Below are 22,831 nucleotides of genomic sequence, written 5' to 3'. Positions count from 1 at the left end.
ACAGACTTACTGAGTGATTTGACTGACTTACTGAGTGACTTGACTGACTTACTGAATGACTTGACAGACTTACTGAGTGACTGGACTGACTGACTTACTGAGTGATTTGACTGACTTACTGAATGATTTGACTGGCTTACTGAGTGACTTGACTGACTTACTGAATGACTTGGATGACTTACTGAATGACTTGACTGACTTACTGAGTGACCTGACTGACTTACTGAGTGATTTGATTGACTTACTGAGTGACTTGACTGACTTACTCAATGACTTGACAAACTTACTGGGTGATTTGGCAGACTTACGGAATGACTTGACAGATTTACTGAGTGACTTGACTGACTTACTGAGTGATTTGACTGACTTACTGAGTGACTTGACAGACTTACTGAATGATATGACTGACTGACTGACTTGACTAACTGAATGACTTACTGAATGATATGACTGACTGACTGACTTGACTAACTGAATGACTTAAAGTTAGACACTCCAGTACAACCATTGACTTCAGTACCAGAACCTCTACCATCCACCTCAGCCCAGTAGGACCACAACATAACTCTACACTCTCTTCACAATCATCCACAAACACCAGCACCCACAATTTAAGGTAAGAAATACTATTATTTCTGTTACATTTGTAGTCTTAAGCAGTAAAAACAACATAATACATCACAACAATGAACTACAACTACATATTCACTTTTATTTTTATAAGATGTGGAGGCTAAAAAAAAATTGTTTGGCGTTTTTTGGGGGACTCCCAGGAACTTAACCCTATTTTTCCCCATAAGTTCTTTAGTTCATCTAACACGATTTTTTACCTAACACGGCATTTTCAGGAACGTAACTAAAGTGCTAAATGACGGTCTACTGTATTGGAAAATACAAGAAACCTTCGAATTGGAGTAAATAAAAGAATACCAAGTGAGCGGCATTCACCGCTGTTGCCATATGCGGCTCATTTTCTGCCAACTTTGCGCCTCTATATTTCAGTAAGTACTGAGGGCAAAAAAATGTTTTTAGGCTTAAAACACTCAGTAAAATAATCCTAACATTTTGGTAAGAAAATAAAAATTTTTTTTTCAAATATTTTTCAAAATAGAATGACAGTTTCAGAAACGGGCCTGGGACAGTCAAAGGGTTAACAAAAAATGCATTTTTTAGAGAATAACTATAGTTTTACATACAGAAAACAATAAATAAATATAAAGCACTAATGAAATGGATAAATGAACATTTAAATCACTTTTACCTTTATTGAAGACTCTCGTTAGCATATGGAAAACGGTAAGCAGGGGAGAGGGAGGCAAGTTTATTGTTTGGAGACAGGACAAAATGCTTCAATATCATGCTAATATTGATTCTACAGCTAATTTATCTATCACAATTCATCTAATATGACATAATAAACAATATTAATAACACAGAAACATGATATATACTCTAAAATGAATAAAATGTGTCATTACGTATATGACAAGTGGTGGTGGTGGTGTTGTTGTTGGGTTTATAAGGGCCACTGACAGCATAAACTGTACATATAGTGGTGGTGGTAGCAACAGCAGAGGCCACCACCATTAATCACAGTGAAACAATGTACGTAATTTATAAATAAGATTTTTTTTTTTTTAACAAGTCGGCTACCTCCCACCAAGCCAGGGTGACCCAAAATGAAAGAAAATCCCCAAAAAGAAAATATTTTCATCATCATTCAACACTTTTACCTCACTCACACATACTCACTGTTTTTGCAGAGGTGCTCAGAATACAACAGTTTAGAAGCATATACATATAAAGATACACAACATATCCCTCCAAACTGCCAATATCCCAAACCCCTCCTTTAAAGTGCAGGCATTGTACTTCCCATTGCCAGGACTCAAGTCCAGCTATATAAAAATAACCGGTTTCCCTGAATCCCTTCACTAAATATTACCCTGTTCACACTCCAACAGCTCGTCAGGTTCAAATACCATTCGTCTGCATTCACTCCTAACACGCTCACACGCTTGCTGGAAGTCCAAGCCCCTCGCCCACAAAACCTTCTTTACCCCCCTCCCTCCAACATTTTCAAGGATGACCCCTACCCCGTCTACCTTCCCCTACAGATATATACGCTCTCCATGTCATTCTACTTTGATCCATTCTCTCTAAATGACCAAACCACCTCAGCAACCCCTCTTCAACCCTCTGACTAATACTTTTATTAACTCCACACCTTCTCCTAATTTCCACATTTCGAATTTTCTGCATAATGTTTACACCACACATTGCCCTTAGACAGGACATCTCCACTGCCTCCAACCACTTCCTCGTTGCAGCATTTACAACCCAAGCTTCACACCCATATAAGAGTGTTGGTACTACAGTGGACCCCCGCATAACGATTACCTCCGAATGCGACCAATTATGTAAGTGTATTTATGTAAGTGCATTTGTACGTGTATGTTTGGGGGTCTGAAATGGACTAATCTACTTCACAATATTTCTTATGGGAACAAATTCGGTCAGTACTGGCACCTGAATATACTTCTGGAGTGAAAAAATATCGTTAACCGGGGGTCCACTGTACTATACTTTCATAAATTCCCTTCTTTGCCTCCATAGATAACATTTTTTGTCTCCACATATACCTCAACGCACCACTTGCCTTTTTTTTCCTTCATCAATTCTATGATTAGCCTCATCTTTCATAAATCCATCCGCTGACATGTCAGCTCCCAAATATCTGACAACGTTCACTTCTTCCATATTCCTCCTCTCCAATTTGATATCCAATTTTTCTTTATCTAAATCATTTGATACCCTCATCACCTTAGTCTTTTCTATGTTCACTTTCAACTTTCTACCTTTACACACACTCCCAACCTCGTCCACTAACCTTTGCAATTTTTCTTTAGAATCTCCCATAAGCACAGTATCATCAGCAAAAAGTAACTGTGTCAATTCCTATTTTGTATTTGATTCTCCATAATTTAATCCCACCCCTCTCCCGAACACCCTAGCATTTACTTCTTTTACAACCCCATCTATAAATATATTAAACAACCATGGTGACATTACACATCCCTGTCTAAGACCTACTTTTACTGAGAAGTAGTCTCCCTCTCTTCTACACACTCTAACCTGAGCCTCACTATCCTCATAAAAAGAATAAGAAATATTTACAATTTAATTTGTAAATAAGAAATATTTACACTTTAATTTGTAAATAAGAAATATTTACACTTTAATTTGTAAATAAGAAATATTTACACTTTATAAATAAGAAATATTTTCACTTACCTTGGAGGAGATGCTGGCATTGGTTTCGGGTGGTGGAAGATGCACAGGGTGGTGTATGTTGTCAGTGGGCCTATATACCAACAACATTGGAGGAGTTAGTTTTGTGTCGTTCTTTTTCTTTCGCTTAATTGCTTAACTTACTTGCTACACTGTTAATGCTATAGCTTTTATCGACTCCTACTGCTTTAGTATCATACATATCAATGAATCACTGAAGAAGGCACATTCTCCCCACTCTCTTCCTTCTCCACTTCGATACAAGTTCTTTCTTGAGTTCTATTATATTTCTCACCTCCTTTACGTAAGGGCTGGCACTAGGAGCTTTCTTTGGGGCCATGGTGGCTTATTTAGCAGTCACACACAATAAAGAAGCACAAAAAGCAATGGATTATTACAAGATGTTTCATATCACCTTGCAAGGTAATGTTCACTCACCAAGAAACAGCTCCACACTGACTCAGAATGCGTGTGTGGGAGGCTTTGTGTGTGCGCGGCACTTGGACATGTTCCGTACAACTAACAAAACCAAAGGGAATTAACGAAAACAGAGACTATATATTTTGACGAAAAAAGTTGGTGATAACCGAAAATCATGAAATCAGAGGCTAACAAAAACAGAGGGTCTACTGTACTGTGCAATATGAAGGTCTACTGTATTAGAAATTATTAACCCTTTGAGGGTGCAAGCCATAATTCTACGCCTTGTTATTTTTTTCTTATGAAATGGTAGAGAATCTTTTTCTGAAGGTAATAAAACAAAAAGTACAAAATTTGATGGAAAATTGGCAAAATTACACTCTCAAATTTTACTGCGTCAGTGATATTTATGCATCGGCGATTTTACCACTTTGACTCCTATTTTAGGCCAATTACAATATTCCATTCAAACAAATTCTTAGCTATTTCACTAGTACCACTTCTATTTTATTGAATGAGCACAAGAAACTGCCCAATCAACAAGTTCCGAAAACCGAAGTTTTTTTGTGGCGTGTGGAGCGTCAGTCAGCATGAGCTCATTGCAGGCAGAGAATCTTTTTCTGAAGGTAATAAAACAAAAAGTACAAAATTTGATGGAAAACTGGCAAAATTACACTCTCAAATTTTACTGCATCAGCGATATTTACGCATCAGTGATTTTACCACTTTGACTCCTATTTTAAGCCAACTACATTATTCCATTCAACCAAATTCTTAGCTATTTTGCGAGTACCATTTCTATTTTATCGAATGAGCACAAGAAACTGCCCAATCAACAAGTTCCGAAAACCAAAGTTTTTTTTGGCATGTGGAGCGTCAGTCAGCATGAGCTCATTGCAGGCAAGCTACACTAGAAGAAAACTGTAAAAATTTTTTGCTCCTGGATAACTGCTCCGCACATCCCCCTGTCGAACTTCTAGTGAAAAATAATGTTTTCGGCATCTACTTGCCCCCTAATGTAACATCTGTATTACAGCCTTATGACCAAGGAATTTTACGCTTCATGAAGAGCAAATATAAAGACTATTTTTTAAACTGTATGCTTGCTGCAGTCAACAGAGGAATAGGAATCTTTCTTCCTGAAAGAGTTCAGTGTTAAGGATGCCACTGATGCAGTTGTTAATGCTTGGAAGGATGTTGATAAATTAACATTAACAAATGCTTGGCACAGACTTTGGCCTAAAATGATGTTAGATGTAAATGAACCTACAGATGAAGACTTTGAAGGATTTCATGTCACTGATGAGAAGACAATGTTGTTAAACCTCATAACTTACACTAAAAGTTTATCAGACGAAAGTGTAAATAAGTTACAGGAAGCTGACATCGAAGAAATGCTGAACACTGACAATGATGCACCTGTTGTGCATCCTTTGAGTGATGGTGAAATTGCTGAAATGGTGTTAAATACGTACAAATGAGCATGAGGATTGTAGTGATGATGATGACATTGTGAACACAGGTGAAAAAGTCCCCATAGATGATATGGTGAAAATATGTGATCAGTTAAATGCTGGCCTTGAACAACGTGCATTTATCAGTGAGCAAGAGATTATAGCAATTTACTCAGTTAAAGAGAGATTGCTTAGACAGAAACCTATGTTAATAAGACAGATGACACTTGAAGAAGTCTTTAAAAACACCGTCTGTCCATCGTCTTGAGAATCATGTTCGTGGTCTATAATTATCCCATTATTTCATTTATCAATATGTCACTCTATAAATAAACCATAGTAGTATTTGTACTCTTTATTAATCCCACTTAGTGTGAGTATTCATACGTTTTTGCTGCAATGTTAATGTTTGATTATCGGGTGCAGCCCTAGACCCCACCTTCATTCTGAAATTTGAAAAATTCTGAAATTAGAAACACTACTGATCCCAAGGGTTTCAGATAAAGAGACGTGGATCTGCATTTCAATTCCCCAATAAGGTGATCAGAAATTGGTAATCTGGCCAATTTCACACGAAGTTCAAAATATTCCAATTTCAAAATAGGGTTCAGAATAAACAAAGTAGGCATTCCTGGTACTAAAATAACATTTCCTGTTTATTAGTTATGTTTCCAGGCTTTACAGATGAATTCCACTGTGATTTTTTATTCACAGAGAATTTTTCTTCACACCAAAAAACAGAAGATTTACTGTTATGCAATATTGTAATATATGTATAAATAATATCAGCACATTCATGAATGTATATTAGACCCACCAGTTGACGTGTATTGGACATGTGATGTAATATATCTTCAATTCTGTGAAATGAAACCAAGAAACAGCAAATACAGTGGACCCCCGCATAACGATTACCTCCGAATGCGACCAATTATGTAAGTGTATTTATGTAAGTGCGTTTGTACGTGTATGTTTGGGGGTCTGAAATGGACTAATCTACTTCACAATATTTCTTATGGGAACAAATTCGGTCAGTACTGGCACCTGAACATACTTCTGGAGTGAAAAAATATCGTTAACCGGGGGGTCCACTGTACAATCAAAACCTATACAAAAGTACACAGCAAAGTCACTTTTTTAATCCAAAAACACGGTTACATTTTTTTCTCATTATGCATGGAGCGACAACATGCCATCCTAAAGTCAATATTAAATAAACTATGTATTCTTAAACCAACGGACTGGCACAGATTTCTACCATGTGCTCTTTTCGCAATGCGCGAGATTCCAAGTGATTCCCTTGGTTATTCCAGGATTTGTTTTATATGGGGCACACTTACCACACAGATCCCTTCTCTCATATCCAGGTCCATCTGAGTGAGCTGAGCTCATGGCATAAAACTACAGCTTGAACCCTGGCTTCAAAGCCGTAGAACTATGGGATGGACCCTCAAAGGGTTAATACATTAAATCAATCTTTCTCAAAAACACAGAAATATTAGAAATAGTTGGTATTACCTTGTCATTGTATTTGAAGAAATTTGAGACAACTTTGACATTGTCAGTGTAAACATTAAAATGTCTCAGTACTTGTTCCAGAATGTCTCCCATCCCCGCTGAGAACACTAACACAGGCACCTCTGCACTATGTAACTTGCTCAGCAGTTCCTCTGTCCCATCTCTGAAAAGAAGATTACTACAATCATGGGGTATCATAAACAGAGAGAAGGAAGAAAGTACGAGTGTGCGCGCGTGCACGAGAGAGAGAGAGAGAGAGAGAGAGAGAGAGAGAGAGAGAGAGAGAGAGAGAGAGAGAGAGAGAGAGAGGTAGGGTAGGCTCCAAAACCTGGTGGTCCCTGGTCAAGGAGAGACAAGGTTATCTGCCTGATGAGCTCATTCCACCTCTAAATCGACAGGATGGGACCACCTCTACTAGTAGTCAAGAGAAGGCGGACCTCTTTGCTGAACACTTTGCTACCAAAATGCAAGTTCCTGATCCAGCAAGGGACCCTCCTTGGCTAGCTGCAAGAACTGTGTCAAAACTGTCAGTGGTGACAATAAGGCAGGAGGAGGTGCATTTCCTTCTTAAATCGCTTGACCAAGAAAAGGCTGTGGGCCCAGACAAGTTGAGCCCAAGATTGTTGAGAAGATGTGCAGACCAGCTAGCAGCACCTCTAACTCGCATCTTTCAGCACTGCCTAGTACAGTGTAAATGGCCCTCTCTATGGAAAGAGGCAAATGTAGTCCCTGTTCACAAAAAGAAGAGCAGAGCAGAAATCAGCAACTACAGACCAGTGTCACTCCTGTCAATCACTGGTAAGATCCTTGAGACAATAATCTCAAGACAAATGACAGAATTTTTTGACTACCACTCACTACTTTGTGATCGTCAATATGGCTTCAGGAAAGGTTACTCTGCTGCTGATCTGTTGTTAAACCTCTCCACTAAGTGGCACCAGTCACTGGATGAATCCAAAGTCAGCTGTGTGGTAGCACTGGACATTGCTGGCGCTTTCGACCGGGTGTGGCACCAGGGCCTCTTAGCAAAACTTCAAGCACTGGGAATTGCAGGCTCTACGCTATGTCTCCTCAGTGATTACCTTCATGGTAGATCACTAAGTGTAGTTCTCAGTGGAACGGAATCAGCAAGACATCCTATTGGGGCAAGTGTTCCACAAGGAAGCGTACTGGGACCATTGTTATGGAATGTCTACTTCAACGGCCTTCTTCATCTCATCCCAGAATCACATGCATATGCAGACGACTGTACACCGACATTCACTTATCCAAGAGAAGAAATGCCAGCTGCTCTAAGCTACATCAATCACCAGCTGAGAGCTATGTCAGCTTGGGGAAATAGATGGCAAGTAACATTTGCACCTGAGAAAATGCAAATGATGATCGTCTCTAGGCACCATGATGGTAATGCTGGTGCAGTAGTAAAGATGAATGGGAGGGTGTTGGCACCTGGAGAAGAAGTTGATATCCTTGGGGTGAAATTTGACTCCAAACTAACCATGAAGAACCATGTTGTAAATCTTGCAAACAAGGCAGCCAGGAAGCTTACAGCACTTCGCCGTATCTCGCATCTGCTTGACAGTAGGGGTTGCAAGATCCTGTACGAGGCACAAGTATGCTCACACCTTGAGTATGCTCCACTTTCTTGGTTTGCCTGCCCCCCCTCTCATCTGCGACTGCTTGACAGAGTAGAGAACAGAGCAAGACGTCTCATCTCTCGCCTGGACCCATCCTGGATAGATCTGTCATTTCAGCAGAGCCTTCAACATAGGAGGGATGTGGGTGGCCTTACTGTTATGTACAAGGCCAATATTGTCAAAGTACCACACTTGGATCCACATCGAGGACAGCGTGAAACAAGCTTTTATGCCACAAGACGGGCAGAAAGCAGCAACTTCAATCTGGCTGTACCCTTCTCCAGAACATCACTCCATCTGAGATCATACATACCCAGGATGACTCGAGTATGGAACACATTCGTACAGCATAATGATGTCAACGAGATAAAGTCAGTTGATCAAATGAAAATGCTGGCCCACAGATGGCTCCAACTTCATCCTGTTCCCTACTTGTATGTCTCATAATCAAAATGCTTTCAAATGAGCTGATGTAGGTAACAGCTCTTAGCTTGCCAATAAAGATAGGAATCCTTAACCTTGTCAAACCCTGTGGAAAAAAAAAAGAAAAGAAAAAAAAAAGAGAATGAGAGAGAGAATGAGAGAGAAGAGAGAGAATGAGAGAGAATGAGAGAGGAGAGAGAATGAGAGAAGAGAGAATGAGAGAAGAGAGAATGAGAGAAGAGAGAATGAGAGAGACAAAGAGAATGAGAAAGAATGAGAATGAAAGAGAATTTACCTTGAAGATGAGCCACACTCACAGTGGTGCAACTCTCACACACCCACACCCACACTGCCCTGTGTACTCATCTAGTTGTGATTGCAGGGGTCGAGTCACAGCTCCTGGCCCTGTCTCTTCACTGGTCACTACTAGGTCACTTTCCCTGCTTCATGAGCTTTATTATACCTCTTCTTAAAGCTATGTATGGATCCTGCCTCTGCTACATCACTTCCCAAACTATTCCATTTCCTGACAACTCTGTGACTGAAGAAATACTTCCTAACATCCCTTTGACTCATCTGAGTCTTCAACTTCCAATTGTGACCCCTTGTTTCTGTGTCCCCTCTCTGGAACATCCTGTCTCTGTCCACCTTATCTATTCCTTTCAGTATTCTGTATGTTGCTATCATGTCTCCCCTAATCCCCCCTGTCCTCCAGTGTCGTCAGGCTGATTTCCCTTAACCTTTCTTCATAGGACATTCCCCTTAGCTCTGGAACTAGCCTTAGTGCAAACCTTTGCACTTTCTCTAATTTCTTGATGTGCTTGACCAGGTGTGGGTTGCAAACTCGTGCTGCATACTCCAGTATGGGCCTGACATACATGGTGTACAGTGTCTTGAACAATTCCTTACTGAGGTATTTGAACGCTATTCTCAGGTTTACCAGGTGCCCATATGCTGCAGCAGTTATCTGGTTGATGTGTGCTTCCAGAGACGTGCTTGGTATTATACTCACCGCAAGATCTTTCTCCTTGAGTGAGGTTTGCAGTCTTTGGCCACCTGTGTGTGTGCGAGCGTGCACTTGCGTGTGTGCGTGTGTGCATGCGCGTGTGCACACATGAGGGGACAAGGGTCCCTATAATACAAAGATATGATGAAATATGATGAAACCACTGTTTATAAACAGTTAGAATTTTAACAGTTTCTTAACCCTTTCACTGTCCAGACCCCTGAAATATATGTATAGCTGTCAGTGTCCACATATAAAAGACAATTCTTCCAAAATGACAGAGAATCTTTTTCTGAAGGTAATGACACCAAAATTAAAAAAAATTATTTTTAAAAATAAAGTAAAAAATAAAGACTATAGACATTCCAGGTACAAAAACAGCATTTTCTCTACTCATTAATCATGCCCCCAGAACTCTCCTATATTACACTTGCCTTCCATTTTGAAGTCATCACAAAATATTAAAGATTTACCCTATTTCTCGAATAATAAAATATAACCAGGAATGATTCATCATGGTTTATGGCATCCCAAGAATTGAATCAGACCTATTAAAACCCCATAAAACAGACATCAAGGGTTTAGGGAAAATTGGCAAAAATTGAATATTTCTGCTACTTTGAGCCCAATTTCAAGCTACTTCTATTCCTGAAATCAACAAAATCATTTCTATTTCAGTAGTATTTCATCTATTCTATCAATTGATACTAAGAAACAGCAAAAAAAAAAAAAAAAAACTATCCTATAAAACACCTCAAAGTCACTGTTTTAAACCAAACAAACACATAAACCTGCCTCACACACTGTGAGGCAGGTTTATTATGTTATATTGTGCATACTCACTGCACAGGCCCATTCTCTCATAGCTAGGCCAAAATTTACCACTCACAGCTTATTTGAGGGAGCTGTGTTCAAAACCTAGATCTATGTGATGGACCCCCTGGTATTAATAACATAAGCTATGTGATATCCTCTGAATGAGTTGATATGACATTGTAAATTTGCTGGAACCTTCAAACTTTATATGACACAATAAATACCCAAGAAAGAACACCAGAAATATAATTACTGTAGCTTCAATAGGCAAGTATTAGTGTGCTGCACTATTGCAAAGTCCCATGAAATAAAAAATCTTTAACCCTTTGACTGTTTCGGTCGTATATATACGTCTTACGAGCCAATGTGTTTCAAGTACGTATATATATACTCAAAAATTCTAGCGGCTTCAAATCAAGCAGGAGAAAGCTGGTAGGCCCACATGTGAGAGAATGGGTCTATGTGGTCAGTGTGCATTATATAAAAAAAATTCTGCAGTACGCAGTGAATGAGAAAAAAAAAAACTGTTTTTGGATTAAAACGCCGACTTTGTGGTGTATTTTCATATAGTTTTATGGATGTATTCTCGCTTTCTTGGTCTCATTAGATAGAATGGAAAACATATTATAGAAATAAAGGTGATTTTGATTGGTTTTACTATGAAAAGAACCTTGAAATGGAGCTCAAAGTAGGAGAAATGTTTGATTTTTGCCGATATTCAAGAGTAAACAAATGATGTCATTGTCCAATAAATGTCCAACTAGCCATCCCAATATGCAGTCATGAATGGGTTGACATTATTTATACAATTATTACAATATTGAAGTAGTCTGCATAACAGTAAATCTTCTATTTTTTGTTTGAATAAAAATTCAAAATAGAAAGCAAGAGTAATATCAGAGGGGTCTGGAGATATGACTGATGAACAAAGAAAATGTTATTTTAGAGCCAGGAATGTATGCACTGTTCATTCTGGACCCTATTTTGAAATTGGCATATTTTTTAATTTGCGTGAAATTGGCCAAACTGCAAATTTCTGACCACATTATTGGGTAGTTGAAATCGGTAAATGGGCAGTTTCTTGTACTCAATTGATAGAACAAATGGAGTTCTAAAGAAACAGGTACGAGTTTGGTCGATTGGAACAATGGAATTAGCCAAAAATAGGGCTCAAAGTGGGCAAAATCGCCGCTTCATAAATATCACTGAGGTCGCTAACTTCGCGAGAGCATAATTCCGTAAGTTTTCCATCAAATTTCATTCTTTTGGTGTTGAAAATATATTTTTTTTTTTTCAAAAATTTTTTGACACCAGGAAACACCTCAGGATTTGGGGTTGCAACAGTCAAAGGGTTAAATCTTACATAGCTTATAATTAAGTCTATTTCTATTACTATACTGTGTATAATTGATAGTTTTAATAATTTTTACTACTGTCCAATTCTTTTTTATTAATTCTGAGCACTTACTCACCAAAAGGGAAATTAACAAATATAATACTGAAGATAATTATATCAATCAAATTTGTGCTCAATATAGGAAATAAAAGGATGACAGTCTAGTGAGTACAAGACACTTGCATACCTCAATCTAGCATTACTGGAACTGACCATCTCTTCAAGTGATTCCTGACTGACTTTGCACTTAACAATGAGTTCGTGGATTTGTTCATACCACTCTATCATGTATGGAATCTTCTCTTCCTCACTCATCTTAGGATCAATCTCAATAGGATAATATTTGGCCAACAGCTTGTTTGAATCTTCACGGAAGAATGCTGGCATGAGGGAGCTGTTGTCCATGATACCTACAAATGAGTTAATTTTACAACTTTTTAAAAAGAATAAAATACTATAATATTTAATTATACAATAATATTTTGCCCTCCAAAAAATGGGTTCTGTGGCAGCCATTTTTAATTATTACAAATAAAAATATCAAGATGTCATCAACTAGTTTTGTGATCTGGAGGGTCTAATTATCATTACAAATTGTTAAAGTTTTTATTTAACAAAAAAGTATGACATTTTAAAGGATTATTTTATATTGTCAAGCACTGTTAGTCTAGCTCCTCTGGGGTGAGAGGAAATCCAGACTTCAAGTCTAATTTAAAGTGATCAAAAACTACTTTGGAAACCATGCATATCTAAGACAAAAAAAATTAAGAACATCATAAATCAAATAAAAAATGTTAATCACTAACAGCTATAGTCCTCATCCTCTTACAAAATCTATATACTGTACAGTATATAAATCATGTTAGGTATGTGTATGAGGTGAAATATAGGCAATAAGCATTGAAATTAATTTTAAAATACTGTACGTATATGAAAATTTGCCATCAGCACATGGTATCAGGTGGCCCATGTTAAAGATATAGATGTTTATTTTGACAAATTACATGGTTGTACAGAGGAATATAATAGTTGGGTGTACATGCCAAAAGCCCCTTTGTATGCAGAGCATTTCTGGCAAACTTAGAGAATAACTTAAGATTAGTAAGGCAATAATACACAGTTCATATGGTCATTAGATGAATTACATTGAGTACAATAGAACTGTATATTCTATCAGGTAAGTCTACATGGTTCTGATAAGTCTAGTAGAGACTTATTACACTATTGAATTAGTTAATAAAGATTACAGTATTACAATTTAACAATTTAAAAAATTTACAATATGATATATTACAGTTTAGTACTATTTAAAACAATGAAATTTGGTATTACAATGGAATAATTTACATTGTGATGTACTGTATTACAATCTACTACTATTTAAAACAATGGAAAAATTGACATACAATTCTATTCTATTCTATCCTGTCACCAGCTTATTACTATCCAAGCACCATCAGGTAAATTGGGTGCAATATTAAGATTGTGAGACAAAATATCCAAAATTTATGAAAAGCTAAATATTAAAATTAATGTTTGGAGCAAATGAGTTCGAATTAACTGCTCGAATGTACTGCTAAATTTTATAAAATTTTGGGAGATGTTATTAAGTGAATGTATAGGAGCCTTTGAACCAAGTGAGAGAGTAATTGTGGTAGGGGACCTGAATGTTAAAGTAGGAGAAACTTTTAGAGAGGGTGTGGTAGGTAAGTTTGGGGTGCCAGGTGTAAATGATAATGGGAGCCCTTTGATTGAACTTTGTATAGAAAGGGGTTTAGTTATAGGTAATACATATTTTAAGAAAAAGAGGATAAATAAGTAAACAAGATATGATGTAGGGCAAAATGACAGTAGTTTGTTGGATTATGTATTCGTAGATAAAAGACTGTTTAGTAGACTTCAGGATGTACATGTTTATAGAGGGGCCACAGATATATCAGATCACTTTCTAGTTGTAGCTACACTGAGAGTAAAAGGTAGATGGGATACAAGGAGAACAGAAGCATCAGGGAAGAGAGAGGTGAAGGTTTATAAACTAAAAGAGGCAGTTAGGGTAAGATATAAACAGCTATTGGAGGATAGATGGGCTAATGAGAGCATAGGCAATGGGGTCAAAGATGTATGGGGTAGGCTTAAAAATGTAGTGTTAGAGTGTTCAGCAGAAGTTTGTGGTTACAGGAAAGTGGGTGCGGGAGGAAAGAGGAGCGACTGGTGGAATGATGATGTAAAGAGAGTAGTAAGGGAGAAAAAGTTAGCATATGAGAAGTTTTTACAAAGTAGAAGTGATGCAAGGAGGGAAGAGTATATGGAGAAAAAGAGAGAGGTTAAGAGAGTGGTGAAGCAATGTAAAAAGAGAGCAAATGAGAGAGTGGGTGAGATGTTATCAACAAATTTTGTTGAAAATAAGAAAAAGTTTTGGAGTGAGATTAACAAGTTAAGGAAGCCTAGAGAACAAATGGATTTGTCAGTTAAAAGTAGGAGAGGAGAGTTATTAAATGGAGAGTTAGAGGTATTGGGAAGATGGATGGAATATTTTGAGGAATTGTTAAATGTTGATGAAGATAGGGAAGCTGTGATTTCGTGAATAGGGCAAGGAGGAATAACATCTTGTAGGAGTGAGGAAGAGCCAGTTGTGAGTGTGGGGGAAGTTCGTGAGGCAGTAGGTAAAATGAAAGGGGGTAAGGCAGCCGGGATTGATGGGATAAAGATAGAAATGTTAAAAGCAGGTGGGGATATAGTTTTGGAGTGGTTGGTGCAATTATTTAATAAATGTATGGATGAGGGTAAGATACCTAGGGATTGGCAGAGAGCATGCATAGTTCCTTTGTATAAAGGCAAAGGGGACAAAAGAGAGTGCAAAAATTATAGGGGGATAAGTCTGTTGAGTATACCTGGTAAAGTGTATGGTAGAGTTATTATTGAAAGAATTAAGAGTAAGACGGAGAATAGGATAGCAGATGAACAAGGAGGCTTTAGGAAAGGTAGGGGGTGTGTGTACCAGGTGTTTACAGTGAAACATGTAAGTGAACAGTATTTAGATAAGGCTAAAGAGGTTTTTGTGGCATTTATGGATTTGGAAAAGGCGTATGACAGGGTGGATAGGGGAACAATGTGGCAGATGTTGCAGGTGTATGGTATAGGAGGTAGGTTACTGAAAGCAGTGAAGAGTTTTTACGAGGATAGTGAGGCTCAAGTTAGAGTATGTAGGAAAGAGGGAAATTATTTCCCAGTAAAAGTAGGCCTTAGACAAGGATGTGTGATGTCACCGTGGTTATTTAATATATTTATAGATGGGGTTGTAAGAGAAGTAAATGCGAGGGTCTTGGCAAGAGGCATGGAGTTAAAAGATAAAGAATCACACAAAGTGGGAGTTGTCACAGTTGCTCTTTGCTGATGACACTGTGCTCTTGGGAGATTCTGAAGAGAAGTTGCAGAGATTGGTGGATGAATTTGGTAGGGTATGCAAAAGAAGAAAATTAAAAGTGAATACAGGAAAGAGTAAGGTTATGAGGATAACAAACAGATTAGGTGATGAAAGACTGGATATCAGATTGGAGAGAGAGAGTATGGAGGAGGTGAATGTATTCAGATATCTGGGAGTGGACGTGTCAGCGGATGGGTGTATGAAAGATGAGGTGAATCATAGAATTGATGAGGGGAAAAGGGTGAGTGGTGCACTTAGGAGTCTGTGGAGACAAAGAACTTTGTCCTTGGAGGCAAAGAGGGGAATGTATGAGAGTATAGTTTTACCAACGCTCTTATATGGGTGTGAAGCATGGGTGATGAATGTTGCAGCGAGGAGAAGGCTGGAGGCAGTGGAGATGTCATGTCTGAGGGCAATGTGTGGTGTGAATATAATGCAGAGAATTCGTAGTTTGGAAGTTAGGAGGAGGTGCAGGATTACCAAAACTATTGTCCAGAGGGCTGAGGAAGGGTTGTTGAGGTGGTTCGGACATGTAGAGAGAAAGGAGCGAAACAGAATGACTTCAAGAGTGTATCAGTCTGTAGTGGAAGGAAGGTGGGGTAGGGGTCGGCCTAGGAGAGGTTGGAGGGAGGGGGTAAAGGAGGTTTTGTGTGCGAGGGGCTTGGACTTCCAGCAGGCATGGGTGAGTGTGTTTGATAGGAGTGAATGGAGACAAATGGTTTTTAATACTTGACGTGCTGTTGGAGTGTGAGCAAAGTAACATTTATGAAGGGGTTCAGGGAAACCGGCGAGCCGGACTTGAGTCCTGGAGATGGGAAGTACAGTGCCTGCACTCTGAAGGAGGGGTGTTAATGTTGCAGTTTAAAAACTGTAGTGTAAAGCACCCTTCTGGCAAGACAGTGATGGAGTGAATGATGGTGAAAGTTTTTCTTTTTCGGGCCACCCTGCCTTGGTGGGAATCGGCCAGTGTGATAATAAAAAATAATAAAATAAGTGGGGCCTGCCTGTATGCAGTAGATGTGTAGCTGAGTTAAGTAAATAATGTTCAGAAACAAAGCAGGCAGTAGGAAGAGAGAAGGTAACTGGTACTATCTAGTCAAGAAACACAGCATTTACCAAGGATGCCATTTGATCTAGAATTGGAAAGGCAAATAACTAGAACCTAGCGAAGAACCCCTGAAGCAAAGAAAAACCACATCTGGAGGACTTCAACACCTCACCAGAACACTGAAACCCACCAGGCAAAGTTCTCACTGATGAGGACCCTGAAGGCGAAGAGTTGGTTGATCTGCCAAAGTGCTGGAACATCTCAGAAGCTAAGGGAAGTAGATATATGTGTCTTACCTTGCAAAAGAACAAGCCTGTCCCCACAAGGGCAGAAAACACCCAAAAGCTGGGGTGTAGAAGCTCAGTGAGGACTGTGTAACTATTTAGGAAGTTTGCCAAGGTTGAAAACTTGATAAGGTGGACAAGTGAGCAAATGTTATAGTGGGGAACTAGTATAAGGTTTTCTTAGGTCAATAGGCACATTAGCTAATAAAGACACTAAGGCTAAAAAATGTAGACCAAATCCTGATGTAGAGAGTCCAAGAAGACCAATGCATTGCCCTGTACCACCTGAGACAATGCAGGGAACAAGGAGACTCCAGAAGTAGCTCCTCAGAGAGGATATGCCAGTGAGAGACAGTAGCAGCAGTATTGAGAAACTATGTTGAGAGACAGTAGTAGTAATACTGAGAAACTATGGTGACATACAGTAGTACTTAGGAATTATGGTGAGAAGCAGTAGTAGTACTGAGGAACTATAGTGAGTCATCAGTAGTTCTGAGGAACTATGGTGACAGACAACAGTAGTGCAGAGGAACTTTGGTGACATACAACAGTAGTTCTGAGGAACTATGGTGACAGATAACATTAGTAAAGAGGAACTATGGTGACAACAGTAGTGAGGAACTATGGTGACAATAGTAGTGAGGAACTATGGTGACATAACAGTAGTAATGAGGAACTATGGTGACAGATAACAGTAGTAATGAGGAACTATGGTGAAAGATAACAGTAGCAATGAGAAACTATGGTGACATAACAGTAGTACTGAGAAACTATGGTGACAGATAACAGTAGTACTGAGAAACTATGGTGACAGATAACAGTAGTACTGAGAAACTATGGTGACATAACAGTAGTATTGAGAAACTATGGTGACATAACAGTAGTACTGAGAAACTATGGTGACAGATAACAGTAGTAATGAGGAACTATGGTGACAGATAACAGTAAAATGTGGGACTATGGTGACAGATAACAGTAGTACTGAGAAACTATGGTGACAGATAACAGTAGTACAGTGGACCCCCAATTTACGATCAGCTCCCAATGCGACCAATTATGTAAATGTATTTATGTAAGTGCATTTGTACGTGTATGTTTGGGGGTCTGAAATGGGCTAATCTAATTCACAATATTCCTTATGGGAACAAATTCGTCCAGTAATGGCACCTGAACATACTTTTGGAATGAAATAATATCGTAAGGTGGGGGTCCACTGTACTGAGAAACTATGGTGACAGATAACAGTAGTACTGAGAAACTATGGTGACAGATAACAGTAGTGAGGAACTATGGTGACAGATAACAGTAAAATGTGGAACTATGGTGACAGATAAAATAATGAGGAACTATGGTGACATAACAGTAATAATGAGGAACTATGGTGACAGATAACAATAGCAATGAGAAACTATGGTGACAGATTACAGTAGTAATGAGGAACTATGGTGACCCAGTAACAGTAAAATGTGGAACTATGGTGACAGATAACAGTAGCAATGATAAACTATGGTGACAGATAACAGTAGTAATGAGGAACTATGGTGACATAACAGTAAAATGAAGAACTATGGTGACAGATAGTAGTAGTTCTCTTTGTTGTATATAAATCAGATGAGTTGGTACTTTATGTTCCTCACAAAGAAGAGAAACTAGACTTAATTCTTCTGTTTTTAGTTAAGGGTAGAAAAGAAAAAAAAGATGTGACCCAAATATGGTGTCCCATGGCACCAGAGCCAGCCTTAGGAGGTGCAGGGCCCAATTGGGAAAAATTTTGGTGGGCCCCATGTATGGAAAACAATCAAACTGTGCACTTAAAAAATGCATACGAGCTAACAGCCCAAACAAATGTAAGCTACATTTTAATATAAAATTTCATAAATGTAAGCCTGAAAGTAACAAACAAAATTTGTATATCACCTCTGAAAAGTACATAGTCACAATACCACTTGCTTTAGTGACTGTGAAAATATTAATTTATTTTTGTTCAGAAAAAAAAAAAACAGAATTTAAGTGCACTGCTGGAAACAAATTATTATTTTTTGGACTTCTAAAAATCACTTAACATTCATCAACTATAAATGAGTCATATTATTATTGCCTTTTATTAGGAGAAAGTTATTTTTCTGGCTTTTTCTTTGCAAAGTCTTTTAGAATTTTGTCAAAGTTTAAACTTCTGCTAATTTCAAATTCAATGGACATAATCGCCAAACTCTTCAAACGTTCTCACTGAACTGATAATCTCAAGTAAGTTTTGATCAGTTTCAGCTTGGAAAAACTCCTCTCTCTAGATGTACCTTTTTTTTTGCTTCGTGTTGTTGTGTGTACTTGACAAGCCGAGAGTAGATTACACTCTAGTGCGAAGCCCCCTTAGGCGGAAGGCTCAATTGGGAGCAATTGGTCCAATTGGCTTAAGGCTGGCCCTGCATAGCACTTAGCTCACATAATGAATGTCAATGGTTTGATCCCTAGCATGGGTGGAAATGTTGGGCATGTTTCCTTACACCTGCTGCCCTGGTAAGTAGGTACCCGGGTGTTAGTCGATTGTTATGTGTCACATCCAGGGGGGTGGCAGTATACCTTAGACAGAGCTGGGTTTTGAAATGAACTGAGGTAGGATAACAGCTCTTAGCCTGTAACATTGATTTGTGTAAAGAAAAAATGTACTACATTAAGAATATTAATCTCCTTATTAAAAATATTTAACATTCTTAAAGTCTGGGTGCATCTTTATATACAACAAAAACTACGATTCCACACTCAGTTAAGTTAGTAAGTAACTAGGTTTATTCAGATATACACAAATGCAGTTACATAGATTATCATACATAGCAGCGTATGTGTAAAGTACCTAGGATAACCCAAAAAAGTCAGACAGTGTGACTTACTTCCATTGGGGTTAGCAGTAGAACTAGGCATTAAAAAACAATAAAAAAGTAAAATACACGTATAGTACACTCATTACTTACCTTAAAATATTTGTAGTCTTAATCTAGGGTGAGACAAGTAGTAATTGTTTTAAGAAATCATGTGTGGTATGTATGGTAGCCAGCCAGGCAGTAAGAATGATAAATTCCCACTCCTGCCAGCATACTCCACCAATTTTCAAAAGTCTGAATCTGCTCACCATTAAGAACATCCATACTTATTCATGTGCCTACTACATACACAGAACAATAGACGCAAATATAAACCCTCCACTCAAACTTCTCCTCACCAACCTAAACAGGACACGTGACCACAACACAAGACACAGATCTCTTTTTGATATACCTCGTGTCCATATCACATTGTGTAAAAACTATGCACATAAAGGGCCCCAAAATATGGAATTCATTACCAGAAGATATTAAAGTAACCCAGTCTGAAAATCAATTTAAGACTCTTCTCAAAAGCCACTTAATCACCCTAGACTAAACGCTACATACTCGATACACACATACTCACTTATGTATTCCCACATCATAACTTCAACAATCACTTTGAACCTTTTATCCATTGTTGACAGGAATATAATTGAATCACTGTTTTCACAAAAACTATTTTTGAATATATGAATATCTTTTGTCTTATGCAAATTTGATTCACTTATAATTAATAATCTACTGTACAACTATGAAATAATTACTATCCTACTGTACAACTACGATATAATCCTTAGTGTTAAGTAGTCCGTAAGCCAATAATGTTAAGTTGGCCCATAGTGCCTAGGCATAATAGAGGCTCTCTTTGCATTGCAACCCACTATTGTAAATACAAAATCTCATCCACACATAAAATTCTATAACATTTAATATATGTTAGTGTAAACTTGTTATCTAGTATTTGTATGCATTTATAAGTGGAAAAAAGAGGTGTTCCACTTTATGGCGATTTCCGCTTTACGGTGGTAGCCTGGAACCTAACCTGCTGTATAAGTGGGGCCATACTGTACTTCCTCTTTGTAGGCTGACAAGTAGGAGTGTAACATAAATAATAATACTGCTACACTAATCATGTATTATTGCTTCTAAAGTGTCTAATGTATTAAAATAAGAGGCAGGTAACATTATGCTGTAATGTAACATGTCAGCTTCACAACAACAACAATCCTTGCTCCCTCCCTCAGTCTGCTGTTACACTGCTTAGCACACCTTTAACCCCTTCAGGGTCCAAGGCCAAAATCCGAGAAGTTGACCGAAAATGACGTGGTGGCAGCAACATCGACGATTTCCACATACGCGCATTACTTTATTTAATGTTTTTTTTGTAGTTTTTTCTTATCTTTTCTAATTTTTTTCTTTTCCAACTAACATTTGGGGCCTGAGAGACCAATACTGTATATAATGTATATATATAAACTTACTGTATTGAACACAATAACCACACTAAAGTTATTATCATATTATTGTTTACCACTTTTGTTTATTACAATAAACATGCACAAATCTTGTATAATACTAAGGTTCTATCATATATTTACATATTTACAATCACTGGACATGGTTTTAGAACTGCTGGAGCTTGTGGAACTCCTTGAAACAAGGCACCATGCACAGAGGTACCTTACATTTCTCACACATAAACCGAGTGTCTTTGCATCTTTGTTGCCGTCGTTTTGTTTGTGCACAGACAACACATCTCTTCTGAGCAAATTTCTTCTGACTTGAAGGAAGCTGTATTATGAAATGATCACCTTCCCTCCTTAAACGCTTGGGTATATCCTGAGGAGTTCAAGGACCTTGTTGTATAGCAGGTGTTGTTACCTGGTACTTCATTATGAGTTGTCTGACAACAGACAAACAAAATTCACCATACGGTGGTCTGTTGCCAGTCTTCATTTGGTACATATTATATGCACTGAACATTGAAATGTCCATGAGATGGAAGAAAAGTTTCATGTACCACTTGTAACTTTTACGAACACAATCAACAAAGCCAATCTGCATGTCACATTTGTCAACCAAGCGCATGTTTTGTGTATAATCAATCACTGTCACTGGTTTTCGAATACATTCATTAGTCACTCAATCAACTTTGCCACTGTCTTGCATTTTGTTACGGTGAATGGTTGTCAACAATGTGACATCTCATTCGTCATGCCACCGTAATGCCATGATGTCATTGGTAGTAAACACCTGCACGTCATCACCACGAGCACTTGCGTTGAGCCTGGCCATGTGTTTACGATTAGAACGTACTGTGCCAAAAACATCTGTCTTGTTCACTCGCAAGAAATCACTGAGTAAAGGGCTTGTGTACCAGTTATCGGTATATAATGTATGCCCTTTACCAAGATAAGGTGCCATCATGCTTCTCACTACGTCACCTGAGATACCAATAACATCTTGGTATCTTTCAATGTTTTACTTCCTGTGTATACAACACTGAGTACACAGAGTACAAACAGTTTTATACCAAAGCATTTCCTCTTGCTCGGTATATACTACTTGAATGACAGCCTACTTTTGAACAAAATCAAAGACTCATCAATTACAAGATTCTTGAATGGATAAAAGTACATGCTGAACTTTTGTTTGAGATACATAAAAACATTTCTAATCTTGTATAACCTGTCACTTCTGTCAGGCCTGGTTTTGTCAGAGAAGTGCAACATATGTAACAGTAAGATAAACCTGTTCACTGGGATGATTTCACTGAAGACCGGGGTAGAAATTAGCCGATCTGTGGGCCAGTATGCTTTTATATTATGCTTATAGACATGAGGCATAAGCATTATTGTTGCAAAAAGCAAATACATTTCTGCAACAGTCGTCTCTTTCCACCGGTGTAGTCTTGACTGTGGTGATATGATCGTATTTGCCATGGTGTACTCAAAATACAGGTCTCCCTCAACATTCGCGAGGGTTAGGGGATCAAGAGCCTCGCGAATGTTGAAAAACCGTGAATGTTTGGTGCCCCAATATATTGTAGGGAAATATATTACAATACTGCTTCCTTAACTTGTTGAACCATGAATAATCATAAAATACATGAAAACGTCGTAAATTGTACTAAATATATACATGTTATGCTTTAATAACGTATGTTATTTAATAACATGTTAATAACATGTATGTTATTAAATACCACAGACCACCACTGCCTCCACCACTGCGAGTCCCTACTACCCTCCCT

The 22,831-nt window shown here is 38.2% G+C and overlaps 1 protein-coding gene across 3 annotated transcripts in view; it reads right to left on the bottom strand.

Moving 5' to 3' along the window:
• cN-IIIB (cytosolic 5'-nucleotidase IIIB) overlaps positions 1–22,831 on the bottom strand; it is a 184,333-nt gene that overhangs the window by 47,352 nt on the left and 114,150 nt on the right. For all 3 annotated transcript variants that reach the window (XM_070097780.1, XM_070097779.1, XM_070097781.1), the window contains exons 5-6: positions 12,149–12,371; positions 6,684–6,846 (exon numbers count right to left, since the gene is read on the bottom strand). In XM_070097780.1, coding sequence (XP_069953881.1) covers positions 6,684–6,846; positions 12,149–12,371 — 386 coding nt within the window. The remainder of the gene's footprint in view (positions 1–6,683; positions 6,847–12,148; positions 12,372–22,831) is intronic.

Source organism: Cherax quadricarinatus, chromosome 59 (genome assembly GCF_038502225.1).
Source record: "Cherax quadricarinatus isolate ZL_2023a chromosome 59, ASM3850222v1, whole genome shotgun sequence".
In the NCBI taxonomy this organism is placed as follows: Eukaryota; Metazoa; Arthropoda; class Malacostraca; order Decapoda; family Parastacidae; genus Cherax; species Cherax quadricarinatus.
The sequence above is the reverse complement of the archived record's forward strand: the minus strand, read 5'-3'. Positions and strand labels throughout refer to the sequence as shown.